We start from the raw sequence: 21,264 nt of genomic DNA, 5'->3' as shown, positions 1-21,264 counted from the left end.
ACGATTAGAAAAGCCACTCATTTTCATACAGTTTTACCTTTGTGTGTGTGTTTGATTACTGCAACAATTTTCTCACAGTGGGATGTTCCCACCCTTCTTAGAAGCACTCAAAATTTGGAGAGGTGAAGGAAGGAAACATGAACAACAATGCACCATATAAAAGAGGAAATCAAAACCAAAAAGTTGGCCCAGACTCTTAGAACAAACCATACACCCTCAATCTCAGTCCGATCTGAGTCACAGTGTCATGTTATCACCTTGGTCAGAGCTGTTGTTGTGAGGCCGGCATATCTGTTGTCACTGGAAGGCAGAACAGCCAAGCCATACTCCCCAGTGGCGGAGGGTGTGGCGTCAGAATTTCAGGAAGGTCCAGGCCAGAACACCTGCGCGCCAGGCCGGCCGCCGCGCTGTGGGCCGGCCAGTGCTGCAGCGCCATCTGCTCCACACATGGCATGCCAGTTTCCTACTGAAGCCGGGTTGAAGCATGGGATTCTTAAAAGAGAAAGCTCACAGCTCGGCTGTGACATCCTTAGCCTTTCTCACATTTTAAAATAAACAATTTTAGGAAGAGGGGATTAAAGGCTAATGTCTGAGCGATGACAAGTAGGGTATATTGCTAACTCCAGAAGAATTGCCTCAGAAGTTCCCCTTTAGATCGGCATTTGGCTTTTCATTCTGGTGACTGATGAAGTATGACTCCAACTCTCAGAAAGTTCCAGGTGTTAAGCATGTGCACATTCCAAAAATGCTCTATGTTCCTGTTGTTGAGCTTGTGACAATCAGACCAACAAGGGAATATCTCTCTTCCCCATCCCTTCTAAAACATAGTGAGATATTTGGCCCACACCTTGCCCTGATCAATGAAAATCGGGTCATTGTGGACAATCCAAATTCTATTGAACCACTGATATTAACTGCCTTTTTGCCCCCGCTAAAACTGATACCTAGAATAGTATAAACTAACACTCACTTCTTCGCAATTCTGGGGGCTGAGTCCTTGTTTAGCAATCTGCTACCTTTTAGTAACTATTAGTAATTATCAGATATTTAAAATGTTGTTTTTTGTTGGTAGTGGGATTTTTGTTGTTGTTGTTGTTGTTTTTTTTTTTAAAAGAGATTTACACCTGCTTCCTTGGAGATTATGGTAATTTTGGATTTCCTCCTTGGAGACAGAAAGACAAGAATTTCAATAATGTTCCCAGAGTTTATAGGCATAATACTCTAAGTTGTTAACCTCCTAAAACGAGACAAAATAAAAACCCAATATGAAGAAAACAATCTCATTCACTTTCACAAAAACAAAAATAAAAAAACAAAACTTAAGTGGTTTTCCCACTTTACTCAGCAAGGCACAATTATTCTACATTAAAACTGAAATCAAATAATTTTGACTTTGAAGCTGAGCCACCATACGATGGCAGATACCAAAAGTTGAGCTTGTTTCACCCTATTTGATTACTTTCCTGGCATCTTCCTTCCTGCCTGCCTGCCTCCTCTTCTAAATATTTTCTGAGTACGCTGCACATGGCAGAAGCTCATAGGATATTGAGAAGATTAAGATAACATAAAATTTCTGGCATATAGTAGGTGCTCACCAAGTGGTAGCTGCCCCTGTCTTCTAGAAGCAAGACACTATGCATTACTCAGACGCCCGACCACACTGAGGCGGGATGTAAGATGCTGCTAGGAATGTACTGGGGAGGTTTAGTGATGCCACATTTAATGTCAGAGAAGCAATGACTGTGATTTGGACTGTATTTACCCTACTTGATTTTGTTTGTGATTTTTGGAAGAACATGACCAGTCAGTCATGCTCTTCCTTTCCTTTCCATGCAGCTTCATTGCAGAATATCACTGCTTCAAACGCTTGTGTTAATCCCACTATAACAATTGCTATTGGCCCGTCACTGAGTGTGCAATTCTTAAATATGACAGCATAAATTTGAAATAAATCATGTGTTCACTGCTTTGGCCACTCTCCCTTGGTTTCCTAAGATATTTTAAATAGTCCTTGAAAAATTCAGAACATGACCATCAGAGTGTCCACTCTGGTTAGTTCCAGAAACAAAATTGCTGGTGAGGTTGGGCTACACTATGCTTGATTGATGGCTACTGAGAAGCAGGGTTATATTTTTATGTCTTACTTAATTTTGTAAGTTCCAGGCCACCAAATACAGTTACTATTTTGTGTTGAAAACTTGTATTTTCTAACAAGAATATTTACAGTACATACTGCAATCCAATTTGTGATCAATCGCTGGGATGGCTGTGGTAGAAGACCTGAGTGTTGGTTACTTGCGCCTTTCACAATGAGAACCAACAGAGACTAAAATTCAGTTACAATGCATTGCAGCTGCTGTGGCCAAGACCCCCTTGGAAATATAGTTTCAAGAAGATTTTTCTTGTTAAAAAGCCATTTCCTCTGAAGAATGTTGGGAAGATAGCAGCAAGGCAAATAGGCAAACAAGGAAATTTACAAGGATTTCAAAGAGTATTTTGGAAGCATTGTATTAATTTGAACAATTGAAAAAACATTTTTACTGAGTTAAGCAGTTGAGTCTTTTCTCTAAATTTTAATAGAATATATTTGCTTTTTTAAAAAAAATTAAGTTAAAAAATCTTTACTGTAAATTGACGATTTAGAAAATTCCATATAAATTTATGGTACACAAATGATATTACAGCTTATGAATACAATTTAGAATAATTAAATCAATCCAAGCACAGAAAGATATATGATGCATGTTCTCACTTATATGTGGAATCTAAAACAGTCAACTCATAAAAAAATAACTTCCTACAGACTTTGTGTGTGTGTGTGTGTGTGTGTGTGTGTGTGTGTGTGTGTGTGCATTTTAACTAACAAGTCGCACATGAAGTAATGTGTGTTACCAGACTGGACTTTAGGAATTGCACTGAGTATGGTTTGCTCCTGCCTCCTCTTTGGGAAGAAGTGCGGGGTGGGGTGGGCAGCGCGCTGCCAGCTGTGCTCGCTCACCGCCTCTGGACCACCGTGACTGTCCCGGACATAATAACCGGCTACACACATTTTCACCATGTTCTTCCAATGGAGAAAACTTCATTACAAGATAATATTACAGATTTTTTTTTAATTTTAAGATTTTATAAACCCACCATAAAGCAATCAACATTGGAAAGTTTAAAATTATCACGACACTGACTCCTTGACTCAGAATGGTTTTTGGAACTTTTTCAAATTGTTTCGGAAAACACACATTTCTTTGATACCCTAACCTTCTGTGGGGTATTTGATATATGGAAACAACAAAAAGCCACTCAGAGCCAAGTATTTCGAATGCGGCATATTAATCAATACGTATAACATTGTTTATGGTCCTAAAGTTATGGCCTAAAGTAAATAAATGTGTAAATTACTTCTGAAGTTAATTTCAAAAGACAGGTCTACATGACAATATCAAACAAAGAAATGAGTTTTCTGCAGTGACTAATTTGGAAAAACAATGTTTCAGAGTGCTTGCTTAAAACAATCTATGACGATATTTTAAACTTGCACTTTTATCAAATGTCTTTCTTTGATATATTTCAGTCCACGTGCTGTTGCTCTGCCCTGTGGCAAGTTCCTGTCCACTTCACTGGACACCTCCTCCACCAGTCCATGCTGAGCTCAAGGCTGATTCCTACACTTCAAGTTAGTTATTTCTCCCCATCTTTCTAATTCCTAACTACATTATTACCATAAAGCTCTTTTCATGACTGTTTATGGAGATAATTCGCTAGTATGTATGGGTCAGCCTACCTGTCCCCCAAAAGAACAGGGGTGCAATCTGTGAAGAATGACTACGATAACTCGATTACATTTTGTTACTGAGGAAGGGTTTCTGCATGGAGACTGATATCCAACTTTGCTTTATTCACCCTTCACTTACAGCAGAGAGCAGAATATCCCCATTCTTAACATAAAGTTAGCTAGAAAACTAAAAAATGCAATACAAGTGTTCACCCTTGGAAATCTGTATGGAAAAGGAAAACTCATCAAGTTGTCCAACTCTAATGCTATATTGGAATTATTAGAAACATAAACTTGACAATTTCTGGGAGCCTCTTTCAACCTTGAAATTTCAACTAGATTCCTCAAATACATTACATTTGTTTTGAATGCTACATATACTAAGGACCCACCATAGAGTATGTGTCTAGTAAATGTTTGTTGGTTGTGATTATAGCAACTAATACACTTAAGTAAGCAATAAGCAAATTGACTGACTTACCTGAAGAATTTGAATCACATCTGAATTTCGAAATGTACTAATAAAAGGTCTCTATCTGGTTTCTCTGGCCTCCGACTTATATGAGTAGCACAGTGATTAAGTATACAAACTCAGGTAAGACTGCTTGGCTTTAAATTCCAGCTCTGCTGCTCATGAGTTGTGTGGCTTGAGGGACAAAGTAGAGAAAAATTAGATAATTGATGACATTGTGTGCTATGTTGAGAAGTTTAGATTTCATGTTCTAGAAATGGACATAGATGGCGAACAGACTGATCAGATTTTTACATTAGAAAGCACAGTTTAGAAGTAGTGTGAAAGATGTTTAGGAGAAGTACAAAACTATTACCATATGTTAACAGTCTATTGAGAAATAACAATGGTCTGAGTCAAGGCAATAAAAATTGGGATGACAGTAAGGCAGAAGAAGGAATTAATATTAGAGAAGAGGTAGAATACTATAGATTAGAGAATAATTGCTTCAGAGGAGGGATAGAAATTGGGGAGCTTAGATTGTTTCTAGCTTGAACAAATGGTTGGACGGTGATGCTAATTGCTTTTATATGGAATAGAAGAGGGGAAACAAGTATAAGAGAAATAATGTGTTTAGTTTGGGAACATGTTCAATTTGAGTTGTCTGTCAAATGTCCAAGTGAGAAGATAGATACACAGACCTTTTCCTGATAATCTGATCATAAAGCACACAGCCTATAACCCTTTGCCTTACCTTTGCCCCTACAGTCTCCTACTTTGCAGTTTTTTCATAGATTATAATCATCAAGTTTTCTTCATTTTATTAAGAAGTAATAATAATGTTTACAAAATTTATTATTTCTGCTCATATACCAAGTAAACTGGATGTAAAAAATTACATCCAGAGCTGGCTAAAATTAACACTATTAATTTATTTTGGAAAGCAATTTTAGCTTTAAAAAAGAATCATCATGAAAAGACTAGGAGGAACCTTAAATACATATTGCAGAGTGAAAGAAGGCAACACACCTTAAGATTCCAACTATCTGGCATCCTGGATAAAGCAAAACTACGGAGACTGCAAAAAGTTCAATATTTAACAGGTGTTGGGGAGGAGGAAGGGATGAACAGGTGGAATACAGAGGACTTTTAGGAAGTGAAACTATTCTGTATGACACTAAAATGATGGCTACATGCCATTATACATTGGTCAAAATCTATAGAATGTACAGTGAACCTTAATGTAAACTATGGATTTTAGTTAGTAATAATGTATCAGTATTGACTCCTCAGTTGTAATAAATTTACCACACTAAGGCAAGTTATAGGGGAAACTGGCAAAGAGGGAAAGTGAGGGAATTCAGGGGAACTCGCTATACTTTCAGCTCAATTTTTTTCCAACCTAAAACTGCTCTAAAAATTAAAGTCTGTTAATAATCATTTTAAAAGAATCACACTGGTTCACTGAACACAATTTTTACCCTGATAGTCATATATATATATGTGTATATATATATATATATATACACATATATATACATATATTCACTATATTTACTACTCTGAGATTTTTGCACATGTAACATGAATAATCAGAGTTATTACTGTGTTCAACAGGAAATGCCTGCTTTGCGATACAATAATGCATTTTCAACAGCTTTGAAAAATACTCACTTTCCTGTTTGAAAAGTTTTTGATAAAATGTTATTTCCTCTGTCCCAGTGCATGTGGTTGCATATCAATATAACTTGGTTTCACAATTGGCTACTTCCTTGAACTTTGTCCATTCTGATCCTGTAACCTATAATGTGTCCAAAATATAACCCCGAGCTTAGTTGCAGAATGTTAAAAATACATTGATTTTTATTGTTGAGACCTTTACGATACCTTTCCAAGATGTTTCAAAAATATATAGCATGTGTATATAAAATATAAAAATAGTGTTCATGTATGTATATATATATGTTAAATATATATAAATAGTAGCACATTTCCCAGGCAAGATTGGGAAAAAGAGGCATATGGCTCTTCTCTCATAGGAAGGATATTACAAAAGCAGACAAGAGAGCTATTTGTAGCTTGCAAGGATAAAAACTAAATTTTTGTCAGAAATATGAAAGTCTTACTACTGAATTTTTTAATTTACTACTAAAATGTACTACTAAAATTTTTTAATAAATTCAAGAGAAATCAAAACAAATAGGCAAAAGAAGGAAAAACAAACCATAAAAATCTTCTACTCTTAGTCTGCCTATATATTTTTTAAAAGTAATCTGTCTAAACAGAAACTGAATTCATGATTCCAGAATCATAAATTATACTTGAGTTTATTCTGTCTAATTCAGATTTGCCCTTCATAAATTCAGGGTGGAAAAGTCTTATATTTGTTTTTCATAAAACAACCTCTAATGATATTAATACAAATAAGCAATGTTTTATGGTTCACAAAGAGATGAGAAAGACCATTTTGCTGATGAGAAAACTAAGGCTTAAATATTTTAGGTGATTTCTTTGAGGTCCTGCATAGCCAGGTCTTCAACTGAATTGATATCCAGGGCTCGTTCAGACTCATCTGCTCTCCCATGTAGAAACTATAACCGTCTTTAACAGTATGTTCTTAGAAATAAACTATGATGGTGTACATGGCAGACACCCAGAGGGAACAATTCTAACGTGGGACAGGAGATTCAGATTTAACATGCCGGGAACATTACAACATCAACTGCCCCATAGTTACAGCTCACTTACTCATGGAAGCAGAGAAAGAGGAAGAGGTCAAGTGCATCCCCAGGAAAAGAGTTCCCCATGCCACCGAGGCCAGAGGATGACACAGGTGCAGAAGGAAAAGGGGACGAGATCTGAGAAGACGGATGCTGGTCTGCATGCAGCCCTCCCTGGGGCTGCTTCTGAGAGCGTCTTGCCCAAATGCTTCTGATCCCCAGTTACAGGGCCCTGAGTTCCCTGCCAGGCAAGGGCAGCAGCCTAACGGGTCAGTTGGATCATTCCGTTCAATGAGTCATGACTGGCTTTCAAAAAAAAAGAAAGAAAGAAAATAACAGATAATACAATAATACAGAGTAGAAGGAAAGGACTAAAATTTTTAAATGTCATGCTATGTTTCCGTCGTAAGAGTATTTTATTTTTGGAACACTTTTTTCAGGAGTGTGGGTGGGTGGGGAGTGGTATACTGGAACATAATGTAAAATACATTTCTCTGTCAGAAAAAATTTAAAGTCTTTGGCCTGTATTGCAGATGATGCTTGGACAAAGGTCAAACTGTCCGCATTCTCAGCAGCCTGCCATGCCGCTGCTCTGTCGCTTCCTCCGCTGCTCCTGCCAGTCCGGTGCGAACTGTCCGGCCAGGCTTCCTGCTAATCACGTCCTAAAGTCATCACGACTGAAAAAGTGAGCAAAGACAATATAGTTCTAGCCACTTCTTCCATTAATTTTATTTAAAACCCACTGACACAGTTGTCATCATGACACTGTAATCTTTGATAATATATTTTGACATGCACAAATTTAGAGCTGAAAAAGAGCTCTACATATAATTTATCTTCTACCAGCTTTTTAATCAACTCAAGACAACTGAACTTAATTCTTACACAGAGTTTGTTTAATAGAAAGCATTGCTTTTGATTGTTTGAAAGGCGAGAATTTCTTCTTTATAGACACTGACTACACGCAGCACATTGGGGAGCTCGTGAAACCCCTCCCAGTCTGGTTCCCTCATGTGAGAAATGAACACGTTAAATTAGGTATTTCCGGCATGTCTCCCAGGTCCTACTGTGCTCTAGTCTATTGTATAACTTCTTAAAGCTTTTAGATAACAAAAGTTTCTTTTGGCCCTTTGTATAAATCTCTCTATCTTGAATAATAACTGTTAAGCACATTTGAAGAATCCTCTTACTTGGTTACTAAATATTCAAGCATTTTCAAGAGTCTATCAGGTTGAAAATAAATATTAAGGGAGTTTTCACACTGAAAATCAATGTAGCAACTAGCAAAAAAAATACTCTTTAGTACATAGCTCAAGATATAAAGGCAAATATTATCTATTGTTTAAAACAGGGGTCCTCAAACTTTTTAAACAGGGGCCAGGTCACCGTCCCTCAGACCGTGGAGGGCCGTTGGAGAGTGCGGCCCACATTCCACACATGCGCACTGTGGGCCCGGACGAGTCGGCTGCTAAGCAGGACAGGCAGCACGGCAAAAACACCTGGCAGGCGGATAAAAGTCCTCGGCAGCCGCATGTGGCCTGCTGGGCCATAGTTTGAGGACGCCTGGTTTAAAATATGCATGTACATATTATAATATGTAACATTTTGAGCTTAAATCATAGTTACTTGCATATTCTAATCAGACATGAGTTCCTCTTAGAATAGATCCACCAGAGAGAAAAAATTGAAGGCCATTTAAACCCCAAGCATTCAAATAAGTAGGGTTAAAGAAACAAAAATAACCTGTTTTCATAAGAACCTACACAGCGTGCATTCATTACCAATGAGTGAAGGAACAGTCCAGAGCATGGGGACAGTTGGGGGCCATCAGACTTTGTTCCTATAGCCTGCATCAGTCTACAGGCTCTTTGGATAGCTATGAGAAATCATAAAGCCTGGGTTGCCTGACTCCTAACAATTTGAGGTTAGAGATAAAAGCTTTAATTTTTATTATAGAGGCTTTTTTGTTGTTGTCGTAGTTGCTGCTGTTGTTTCTGGCAGGGTTTCTAAATCAGCTGAGCAAGAAATGGGGCTTAAAATTTTGTAAAGATAAAGGTAGACCTATGCGTATATGGAAAATGATTTCAAAGAAGGAAAATTATATCAATAAAGGAGAGAAAGTGGAACAGAAAGAAAGGAGGGCTGTGGAGAGAGCTTGAGGAAATGCCACGTTTGTAGAACGATAGTTGTAGAGGATTCAGTGGAGAAAATAAAGAGGAATGAGCCAGAGAAGAAAACAGAAATAGCATAATGTTAAAGAAGCAAACGAAAATCATTATCTGAATGCAATTGTAATTTAAAGTGATTTTAAATAACTCTCCCCTCCCATATGGATGAAGTTTTTTAGTTCATTACCCGATAGAAACATTGGCAAAAAGTTTGCATCTAATATATGTTGAAAAAAATTATTGCATGTTTCCATGAGATGATTTTTCACTCTCAATTTAACATTATTAAAATATTTCCAATTCACTCGAATCATGAAAATATAACTCAAAATGGGGGGGGGAGGAGAAAGTAAGGGGAATGGGATGGAAATAATGAGAGCCCAATTTCTGAGTCCTGGAAGAGACGGCTGATGCTCAAAGAGGGTTGTCAGCCTTCCAAATTCCCAGCAAGCTATCTGGGCCCATGCACTGTGTAGAAAGTATTAAGAATCTTGTCTTTGCAGGGACTATCTCAGTTTGCAAAATATCAAGTTAAAGGCAGCAGACTATAACATGTTGTTCAATTATTTTGGTTCCTGTGGTTAAATAACTAATACTGCCTTGGTTGTTAAGGCCTCTACCCATTGCGATTACATTTTAATGTCTGGTATAGCCTTGCTTCTGCATCCTTTCCATAATTTCACCAATTACTCAATTGTGTGTTAATTTGCTCATTTTCCACAAGACAAAATGACTTACCATCCCTCTTAATGTCACCGTCCAATATGAGAAAAGTGACAGTACATGTGTGTGTCTATTTTGTCTTGGTTTGTTTTACAATTCTTAGCCTTGGGGTAACTAGGTTCATTTGTTTTCTTCATCTACATCATATGAGTTAGTTTAGTTATCCCCTGCCCAACTTGTTGAGGAAGATTAAGCAGCCACTTCTTATTTGGTGCAAGAGCACTTGACTTTACTTATTTCTATAATGGCAGTGGTAATAATGACATCAGCACAATAACAGCTAGGCACACTTTTCAAAGTTTTCCATGTATGATATCTCATGTGATCCTCACTATTGCCCAGTGACTTAAGTACTATTACTAGTATGGTTGCTATTGTTATTAACCCAATTTTACAGACACAATAAAAGTACTTAGAGAGACTGTTGTTTCCAAAGACATTAAGCCAGTCAATGGTGAGCTGGAATTTAAAACCTGTTGGGAAACTGTCATGCTACAAAGCTGATACAGATCATGTGACTCTCTGTAAGGCAGTTAGGAGGGGTCAAAAGTAAGGAAAAAGCAAAAGCAGGCTCTAAGCCTAGACAATTTTCCCCTACCATGTTTCCCCAAAAATAAGACAGGGTCTTATATTTATTTTTCCTCAAGAAGACACCCTTGGGCTTATTTTCAGGGGATGTGTTATTTTTTTAAGTACGGTACAACAATCTACATCGATTCAAATATAGTGAAGTCGTCTTCTTCTGGAACATCATCATCACTCTCCAAACCCCGAATTCCATCCTGAATTTCTTGTGACTCTATTTCCTTTAGAACCATTGGCCCGATCTCTCATGTCAAGCACTAGAGCTCTCATGGGGCAGATGAGAAGGGCTGCTCGTGTTCTTTCCCGCTCCCCGACTGGCTGTCTGTGAGCGCAGGGAGCACTCGGATTCAGGGAGATAGGTCCAGGGGAATGTGTGCTTGTTGGTGTGAGAAAAGAAGAGAAGATGGTATTTATGCAATGAGATTCCCTTCTGGGTAGGGCAACACCATAATTTAATGAGAAGGAGTACAAGAATGTGTGTGTGTGTGTGTGTGTGTGTGTGTATGTGCATGTGTTGTGTGTTTCCTTGCTGACAGTGACACCCCTGATTAAATGGGGATGAAAGTGATGTATTGATACCTCGCCTGCCTTTGTATCCGCAAAGTACTGACATACTTTGGGCTGCTCAGAGTAGTGGCTGGCAGGAACAGAGAAGGTTTGGGTTTTGTTGTGGCGTTTAACGGACCTAGGGTTATTCCTATGTCATTACAAAACATAATAGGGAAGAGAAAAAGAAAAGTGCATGTTCTCTCTTAAATCCAGAATAAGCATAGTGTATTGCAGCTACATAGTCTGCTGGTTAAGTATACAGGTTCTAACAATTCAATTGCTTAGGTTTGGACTTTATCTTTCTTCACTTACTGCTGTGTGACTTGTACAAAATGCATAACCTCTCTGTGTCTCAAGAAAATTAATGTCTGTATTATTTATCAAATGTTTTGTCATTTATAATATAAGGATGATACTAGGGTTTGCTTCAAAGGGCTGCCTAGAGAATCAAGAGTTAATGCAAGTGGAGCATTTGGTTCTGTGCCTGGCAGAGTGAATAATCTATCAACGGCACCACTTACTATAACCTAACGTGTGCTATAGCTACTTGCAAGGCAGTGTAAGGAAATAACATTTGAAGGTCACTCACTTCTTCCAGTACCCTGAAGAAAGAACATTCTCACTATACAGGAAAAAGCATAACATGGCGAGCTAATGTCTTTTAGGAAAGGTTTGGACGGATCTACCTTGAGAAGTCACTTCCCTGAATTGTGATGCTCTGATTTGTTTTGGCACTTAATGTACTTATTCACCCACTGATCTTTAAAAATTTTGCTTTAGATTTATTTTGTTTTAGATTGTTTTAAATTAGATACTCCAAAATATTTAGAAGGATATTTGATGTATATTTGTCACTTTCATATGATGATGAGGGAGATAAGTGACTTTTAAAAAAAATGACTTTTGTGTTGTTATTGATTTTATTTCTGCATTCATTATTTGGAGCACATAAGTATGTCTAAGCTAATATTAAGATCCCACATATTCAATCTGTTGTACCAGTTCAGTGGTTGTGGAGTAAGTGGTTGTGCGATTCTGTTCTTACTGCTACATAAACTAATTACTTGGGTTAAAATACTACAATTTAGATATGATATTTCAATATCTCTCTGCCTTAAAAGTTCCTCTAATTCAATTTACCATTACAAAGAAAAGGAAAAATATCTATCAAATGTTATATTAATCGATCTCTTTGAAAAGTGGTTTATATTTGTACTAACAAAACCAAAAATTACAGAAAAATATGTCATTCTGCTCTTGTTCCTGGCAAAAGTGGACAGAGGAGGAAGAGAAAATTGACCTCTGCTTATCTTAAATAGTAAAACTAAATTTTTGTTATGCATTCCATATTTTGTCTTTCTAAGTAATCTTAAAGCAATGCTACCCAATCAACCTCCTAATTATTATTAATGTTATTTTCTTTTGATTTTTGCCTTTGATTTTTAAAAAGGACAGGCAGAGGTTCTTTTTTTAAAAAAGAGCCTCAGGCAGACACAAATATATAAATCTTTTCAATGATCAGATAAATAACTAGAAGCAGGTTTATCTTCTTTTTATAGATGAGTATAAGAGACTAGAGGTATAATGAAATAAAACACCTCTAATGGTCTGTTAGAAAATCATAGGCTTAAATAAAATTATAATTCATTTTGGTGTTACCTCAATACCAAAGAATGAACAGCTTTAAGAGAATGAATCTAAAATGACAAATATATTAAGGATTATACATTTTCTCTAAAACTTAACAGATTATTTTAATGTACATTTAAAATGATTGTGTAAGCCCCAATATTCTCCTAGAACAGAATGTACTATGATATGGCCTTATCCACCTCAAAAACTGTAAGATTCAAAACACCCTGGAAAGGAGAAGCAGGGGTGAAAATGGGTGTCAGAGGGGAATTCTAAAGGACGCCATGACAGGGTCGGAGTCACAGCTGGAGTGAGTTTAAGTGACCTGTCCTACTGCTCTCTCTAGTATAGCACAAAAATAAAATAAAATAATAGATGTGCAAGTTTAGATTACCATTAAAACATTTTTCTTGCTATTCATGATGTAACCTTCCATTTGTATCAACTATCAATTCTCTGTAATTCATAGTGAAAGAACAGGAACATTAATGTAGATTATTTCAAAATCTTTTCTATTATTTTGGAAAATTTTATGTTAAAAATTATTTGCTTTCCCTCTTATGTTTAGTGTCAGCTGATGTCCAGAGAAGCTAGCAGATTATTTACTCTCTAGCAGGAGAAAGTTGGGCTGAGGTTAGAGACAAAAAAAGGTATGAATAATTTCACAAAGTGAAAAGGCCACCTACAGAAAATAGAGTATATGGTTTATTTCAGTGCGTACTTTCATGAATGTACAAATAGATACAGCAGAAAATGCAATCTACAAATATTAGTGCTCTCTAACCAACTCCTTCAAGTTTTTGTTTCAATAAATGTCAAAAATTCTTTTCTCACAACATAACTTCATCCAAACTGCTGTCCTTCAAGTGTTTAAATTATATTAGAAAATCATGGAAACTGAATTTACCTTAAACCAGTTTTAGCTTATCTTTAGAAACACATTCCAGGTAGTTTATCTACATTTAAAATATAATTTATTTGTCACTGTTCTACTCACCATTTTTAAAGAATTTCAAAATGCTACAGATTTAATTCAAATTAAATTCATCTGCTAGTCTCAAAAAAAACAAAGCAAGGAGTGAAGAAGAAAATAAATAATTATAAACACAAATTCAAAAAGTTTTTCCTTCACACATAAAAAATTGTGAATTGCAAAGTTGTTTTCTTAATTGCTTGAATTTTTAAATTTGTTTTGAATGTTTTTCATGAAAGTCTATAACTTAAACTCCAGGGATGATATGGAGCAAAATATTTGATTAAATATTTTGATATTTAATAAAAATATATTTATCCACATGATATTGAAGATTTGGTTTGAAATTACTTTTGATTTAGAACATTTGAAATAGTCTCCTTAGGAATTGAAATATATAAATATTTATATATATAAAGCGTTCTATATATTTATATATATAAATATTTATATATTATTAGCAACAGTCCTGCAACTTAATTAACCCCGTATACATACACAGTACATGCACACACTACTTTTTAAAACCCATTAGTAATAACTGCAAAGGGAAAGGCAAATTAAAATACTGCAGTGAAGGCCGGGCGTGGTGGCTCACGCTTGTAATCCTAGCACTTTGGGAGGCCGAGGCGGGCGGATTGCTCAAGGTCAGGAGTTCGAAACCAGCCTGAGCGAGACCCCGTCTCTACCAAAAATAGAAATAAATTAATTGACCAACTAAAAATATATATACAAAAAATTAGCCAGGCATGGTGGCACATGCCTGTAGTCCCAGCTACTTGGGAGGCTGAGGCAGGAGGATCGCTGAGCCCCGGAGATTGAGGTTGCTGTGAGCCAGGCTGACGCCACGGCACTCACTCTAGCCTAGGCAACAAAGTGAGACTCTGTCTAAAAAAAAAAAAATACTGCAGTGAATAACTCAGCAAAATCATTTTCACTAATTCTGTATCAATCACCTGAATACTACCACTCTTACTTTTCTATGTCAGTTTTCATCATAACTCATCTTTGAAATCAAACCTAAAAATGAGAATTGTAACACCTCTGTAGAATAGTTTATTTTCTCTCTGGGTCTTCTCAATCTTAACTAAAATTCAAGGAACAAGTGGAAATCTTATAAATAAGCATGTGAAATCAGGCAAACCTCAAGACAACCTTAGAACACATTTAGTCTCATTTTTACTTTTGTTGGTTAATGAGTTATTAAATCTCTTCAAGAACTTCTTCTGCAATGGCAATAAAATTTTCATTTTAATTCTCTATCCTGAAAAATTAAAATAGACAATTATTTAATTTCCATTTCAGAAAAAGCATACCAAAGGCTAACGAAGCTGCGCCCTAAAGTTTCTCGCTCCTGTGTCCCTGAAAGGCACCTATTCCAGCACTGTCAGTCAAGCGGCGAGGGAGTGGGGGCCTCAAACTATTAAGCTTCAGGGTGACACGATCTAATTGCCTCCATGACCAGTTAGCACTTCATCTTCAATCTTGACAACCACATTTTGCTATTACGATGGATAAATGTTCAGCTCAGCTACATTTCAATTCTAGAGATCTTCTCTATAAAAGAAAGTAACATCTTCCCTTGAATAACATTTCTAATTTCCATTCCATTTCCGAAGATATGAGTACTAAGAATTTTGGTGGTGGCCACATGACTAGTAGAATTAAGAAGACAAAGAAAAAGATAAAGAGACTCATAAGTAGCCAAAGAATTCCTTTTTCTACTCCAAAGAGATTTTTCTATTGGTTTCTCCACGACAACACACATTTTTAGATCATCTGCTACACAAGTGAAAGGCATCATCTACAAAATAAAATTATCCCATTTGCCACCTATCCGGCTATGCAACCCAATATTTGTTTTGTTTTGCTGTTATCGCCAATATGTTATAATTTGCTCACAAGCCTATCATCAAATTTTAACCATCTGGTATTCCGGGTAAGTAAATATAATGAAAAATATTCCATAGAACTGCTAAATTATGGAGGGCATATCAGAAACTCAACTCATTTGCCAAATAAATAAATCAATCCTTGAATTGAGGAGATGCAAGTGGCTAATAACGAAGTAGATATTTGGAAGGGCGGCAAAGTAAGCATGTGTTATACCCACTTATATACAGATATATTAGCCAAACATACAGAACAAGCTCGGTTCAGGGATACTGCCGCGGCCTACTGGGGGTGACACTGGCTGGTGATAGTGCTTACACAACTGATTACTGACAGAGGAACACCCCGAAACATTCATGGATGAGAATGGAAAGGAATCTCAAGAGATCTTTGAGTCAGTGCTCGCCTCCTTGGGGTGGCTACACGGTAAGCCCTAAACCGCCGGTGGCATTAGAGGGCCCTGCGGCTGGGGCTGGAGCAGCTTAGGCCCGCCGCTCCGGAGAATGCGGGCCTCACCGGGAGAGGGAAGGGAATGAGAGTGACCACGGAGCTGCGTGCGTGCGCGTGTGTGCGGGTGGCGTGTGCGGGTGTGCAACGGTGGCGATGCATACACTGTATGCCTGTGTCTTATTTTCCTTGAGACCTTAAAAAAAATTCTTTGATTGCAGCCCCTGTAATCCTTTGAAAAGGACAGCTGAAATATTTCCCATTTCAAAGCACTGGGAAGCGTTCTGGAACCGCAAGACCAGCAGTGTGCACCCTGTGAGCGGGCAGTAGGGGCCAAGCGCGGGCCAGAGTCCTCTCAGCCGTCCGCCGGACCGGCCTCGCCGTCACCCCTCGCCCTGCGGAGCAGCGCGGACGCCCAAGGGCGCGGGAGCTGCGGCGGGTCCGGAGCCGGCGCGGGGCTCGGGCCTGCGGCGTGGGCCGGCCGACGTGCGCCGTGCGTCTCAGCCGCGGCCTCCCGAGAAGCGGGAGGGGCTGTCGCGGGTCCCGCGCCCGCAGAGCCCCCTCTCCTGGCCGCTGCGCGCTCGTGCCTCTGCGCGTCTGTCTGCGCAGCTGCTCGCAAGTGACCGGCACCATCTGTGTGACACAGCCAGGGACGCCTGTGGACAGTTCCCGCCCTTAAGAGCGCCTCCAGCGTCCTCGCTCGGTGTCTCGGGCACCTACTGCGCTGTCACTGTCACCCCGTCAGTTTGCGTCTCGGTTTACTCACGACCCCACGTGAGAAGAGCGTGTCTGCTGGAGTCGTTCTCTGCTTGCCACCCCCTTCTCTGAAGGGGGGCGGTGGCGGGGGGGGGGGGCGGTGGCCGAGACGGCGGGTTCCGCCGAGGGGAAATCCTGCCCCAGGTCGCAAGCCGCAACGGCTAAGCCCCGGGCCCGAGCCGACCGTCCAGGGCGCCACCGCCGCGCGGCGGCCACGCCGCCGGCCTCTGCGCGCCTGGACTGCGGCGTCCCGGGGGCGCCGAGCGCCGTCGTGGCACGTCACAGTCGCCGAGTGCTGGCCGCTATTGGCGTGCTCCTCGCTGTGTTGGACGGGAGGCCGCTCTGGCCACTCTCCCCCGGGAGCGCACCGAAGCCCGGTGCGTGCCCACGCCCCGAAGCGAAGGTGAGGCAGACCCCAAGCCCGCGCCCGCGCCGCGCAGCCCCAGCCGCGGGGACCCGCCCCGGCCGCCCGCGCCCCGCCTGGGGCCGCACTCCCGGAGTGCGGCGCGGGCGAGCGCCAGCGCGAGCGGCCCACCCGCCGCTCCGGCCGAGGGGCACACGGGGGTGGGGACGTTTCCTACCTGCCCCAGGTGCTTGCCCTTCTTACTGCCGCCGAAAGCCAGTCCTTGGTACGCGCCCGCGGATAGATTGGCGGCCTGCGCCGGCGTTTCCCCGCCCAGAGAGGACTTGATGGAGTTGAGTTTGGCCCGCGAGCTGCCGATCTGCGCGCTCTCCGCCATCAGCACTGCGGCCAGGAGGAGCAGGCAGCGGGACGGGTCCTTGCCCCGCATCCACGCGGCCATCTCCCGGCGAGGAGTCCTGGGGTCGCACGGCCCGGAGGGTGCGAGTGCAAGGGGAGGGAGGCCCCGACACGGAGCCCCTCGCTCGGGGAGCGGGGGCACGCAGACTCTGTTCCCGCAGCCCTTCCTGGTTCTGAGCCCCAGGGTCCTGTGGACTCAGTCTTACGCGTCGGGCCAGCAGCTCGCGCGACCCCGGCGAGACCCGCTTCTCCGCAGGGCAGCGACTTCGGCAGGAGCTGGCAGCGACCAAAGGCGCGGCGCCTCTGGCCCAGGAGGCGTGACTCGAGGTGCAAGAAGACCCAGCCCGCGGGGCGCACCGCTCCGCCGCTCCCTGCCTGCGCCGCGGTGGCCCGCCGAGATCTCCGCGCGTCAGGCCCCCTCCTGACTGCTTAGGGGGTCGCACCGGTGTCTTCTCCTCCGGACTCAGTCGCTTTCCTCACCTCTCCTTTTCTACCCTTCGCGATTCCACCTTTGCAGGGCACAGTGCGCCGTTTCAAGGTCAGCAGGCGCTACAGCGAGGGATCAGGAGCTGCCCTGGATCTGACCCTCGAGCGCTGAGGCGAGCCGAGTCCCCCACGCGCGCAATCACAGTTGTCCCAAAGCGTCACACTGGACGACCAGCCGCTGCCAGCGACGCAGCTGTGCCCGGGAGCGGACTGCGCCCCGCGCGAGCTCCCGCGCTCTCTGCTCTCTCCCCCGCCCTCTTCGCTTTTTATAGCTTCCCACAGTGGGGTTATTTCCCTCCGCCCCCAATTCCAGAGTGACAAAGAGTGAAAATGCTTCTCTCACCCCGCGCCCCTGCCCTCTCCTCCCCTCCCCCTGCCGCGGTTCCTCGTGCTGCTCCCCCCCTCGCCCTCCCACTCCCCTACCCCACAACGAATGGAAAGTGGGTTCGCCCCCAGAGGAGACTGGGGGCTCCTAATTCCTGACAAGCGCTCGAGCGGGCGGAGGGACCTTTCGAAACAGGAGGGGACAGATGTGGACACGGACGGGCAAGCTGCCCCACGCGCCGAGAGCCTGGCGCCCCTCCGCGGCCCTGACTCCGCGGGGAAGCCGGGGAGAAGGAGCGTCCGCGCGTCGGCGTCGCGTTCGGCGTGCGGCCACGTTCAGGCTCAGCCCGGCCGGGAGCGCGCGGAGCCGGCGCGGCAGGTGCGCGGGGAGCCCGGCGGTGCGGCTGGCGGCCTTGGACGGAGAAAAGAGGCCAAAGGGGGAAGATGAGCCTGTTCTCCCCGGAGGCGTCTGGGTCTTTTATCCTCCTTCTCCACTCCGACCCCCACCAGAGCGCCCGTGTCGCTGAGGGTCTGGGAGCAAGGGGTGCCCGGGTGTGCCTCAGGCTCTGGCGCTCAGGGCTTGCCTGAGACGTTGCGCGCCACGCCGCCCTCTGCAAAGAGGAAATCCCAGGCCGGAATGAGCGGCGCAGAGGGCCTTGGAGGTCCTGCCACCCTCCGTCTCCTGTCCCTAGCCCCTGGGAATTGCGAGGGTAGCCTTCCCTGCCAGTCCCGCCTCCCAGGGCCGTCCGCTTGGCGAAGCTTGGAGCCGCTCCGGGAGGGACCGGGAAGCGCGGGCGCAGCGCGGGGCGCCGCGGGGACGAGCTGTCCTGGGCAGCGCCGCGCCTGGAGAGGCCTGACCGCCAAGCGCGGACTTCCCGAGCACGGGGCTGACCCGACGTTGGTGCGTCTCCCTCGCAGGCGCCAACGTCCCGGAGCGGAGAAAGGGCAGCATGGAGCCGCAGCTTGGAGTTCGGCAGTGACGGCTAGCAGCGAGGGGAGGGACTAGCAGTGTCCTTTTTAAATTTTGGACCCAGGTTCCTCAGCTTCCACTCCGATCCTGGCACACACCAGCCATGTCTGGGGACACAAGTTTAACTTGTAGCTAAGTGAGAACGTTAGTGATTCCTTTATTTTCCTCCGAACAAGGCCGAGTTCTAACGCGTGTATTTGGAGCTAGTCTTTCCGAGACAGCTCCAGTTTTACAAATTTCTCTGTCCTGACCTGTGAGTCTCTTTGGCTTGAAATTCTTCCTTTTCACCAAGTTGTTGTTTTTAAGGCACAGCCAGAGATTAAAACTTAATGAACCACTGGCATGTTTTATCTTTGGATTTCATTGTGTTTCCTTAGGATAGAGCTTTTCTTTTACTTCCTTTTTTTTTTTTTTTTTTTTGAGACAGGGTGTCTCACTATATTGTCCAGGCTAGTCTCAAACTCTTGGCCTCAAGAGATCCTCTGGCACCCTCCTCTGAAAGTACTGGGATTAGAGGCATGAGCCACCACACCTGGCTAGATTTTTTCACATTTTAATTTTTTAATCTTATTTTTAAAAAATACGCCCAAGAATACCAACATGGATAACCTTTGAGGACATCATGCTAAGTGAAATCATCATAGAAAGACAAATATTGCATGATTTCCTTATATGAGGTATCTAAAATAGTTGAATTTATAGAATCAAAGAGTGGAATGGTGGTTACCAGGAGCCGATAGGACCGGAGGAAGGGGAGTTACTGTATCAATGGGCAAAAAGTTTTAGTTAAGCAAGATTAATAAGCTCTAGAGATGTGATGTATAACATTGTACTTATAGTCAACAACAATAGTCAACAATAATACACTTAAAAATGTATTAGGAGGGTAGAGCTCATGTTAAATGTTCTTATCACAATAGAGGTGTGTGTGTGTGTGTGTGTATACACACATAAATTTATATATAGTTATATATATGTACATATATACATATGTATGTATATATATGTACTTTATATATGTACAAGTGTACATATATAAAGTTTATATGTAAATACATATATACTATTATGTATTATATATACATCATACATATACATATATAAACCTATACATAACATATAAAATTTATATATATATGCCCAGTAATAAATTTGTAAATTTGTTAGGCTAAGGGAGTCATTTCAGACACTAGTGGAAGGTAAGGAAATTGATCCATACTCTATAAATAAGTACTTGGGATTCAGAGCCTAGACTTTACAGAAGGGTGTACCTTTTGCCTCCTTCCTGATTTGCCAAGCGAGGAAGCATTACGGAAATGGAGAAAATTAAGTTAGGAATCTACTGGCTCAGATAATTTTTGAAGAACATTTGGAACAAAAGGAAAAGACAAAATATAGCTAAATATGTAGGCAAAACAATCACTCTACTGCCACTTGGAAGGCTATAGATTTGTCCACATGTTGAACGACAAACTCAAATGAGAGAACCAAGAGAAAATTTCTCAACCAAGAGAAAATTTGCAGATGTTTGCCTATTTCTGTCTCTTCCTTCTTTTTCTCTAGTCAAAATAATATCCCACATACACAGGTGTAACTTTACTCGTCTGTACTGCTAAAAAGAAATGTCAAACACAGAGCCATTTACTATCAGCTCTGAGTACCATCACAAAGAGATGATCTCAGAGCACTACACAGGCTCCAAAAGCAAACTTTTCCAAATACAGTTAAAATCAAAGTTCAGATAAAACATACTTGCACAAACATTCTCCCATAGAAAACAATATCACACATATGGAATCAAATGCTAACGCATACACACCTACGCTTTAGGCTAAAAGGGAGGCAAAAACTAATTTCAATCATGACCCAAATGCTTTCTGTAAAATTGTTTGATAGAAATAGACACACATAACCCATATGTAGACAAGTAGATATGCATACACAAAATCAACTAACTGCAAATAAACATAATCCTTTGGATTACTGTCATAATCACGTGCTTTTGCCTTGTGTGTTTTCCTAACCATAAAGACACAAGCCTCATATTTTACTTAGAAA

At 41.8% G+C, this 21,264-nt stretch overlaps 1 protein-coding gene across 1 annotated transcript in view; it reads right to left on the bottom strand.

The window, feature by feature from the left end:
* The window catches only part of DKK2 (dickkopf Wnt signaling pathway inhibitor 2), an 88,492-nt gene extending 70,346 nt beyond the window's left edge, over positions 1 to 18,146 (bottom strand). Inside the window, exon 1 of the mRNA XM_012779036.3 lies at positions 17,248 to 18,146. Coding sequence (XP_012634490.1) covers positions 17,248 to 17,469 — 222 coding nt within the window. The 5' untranslated portion in view covers positions 17,470 to 18,146. The remainder of the gene's footprint in view (positions 1 to 17,247) is intronic.
* Between the last annotated feature and the right edge of the window lie 3,118 nt (positions 18,147 to 21,264).

Source organism: Microcebus murinus, chromosome 27, assembly GCF_040939455.1.
Source record: "Microcebus murinus isolate Inina chromosome 27, M.murinus_Inina_mat1.0, whole genome shotgun sequence".
Taxonomy (NCBI): Eukaryota; Metazoa; Chordata; class Mammalia; order Primates; family Cheirogaleidae; genus Microcebus; species Microcebus murinus.
Note: the sequence above shows the minus strand (reverse complement) of the source record. Positions and strands in the feature narration are given on the sequence as shown.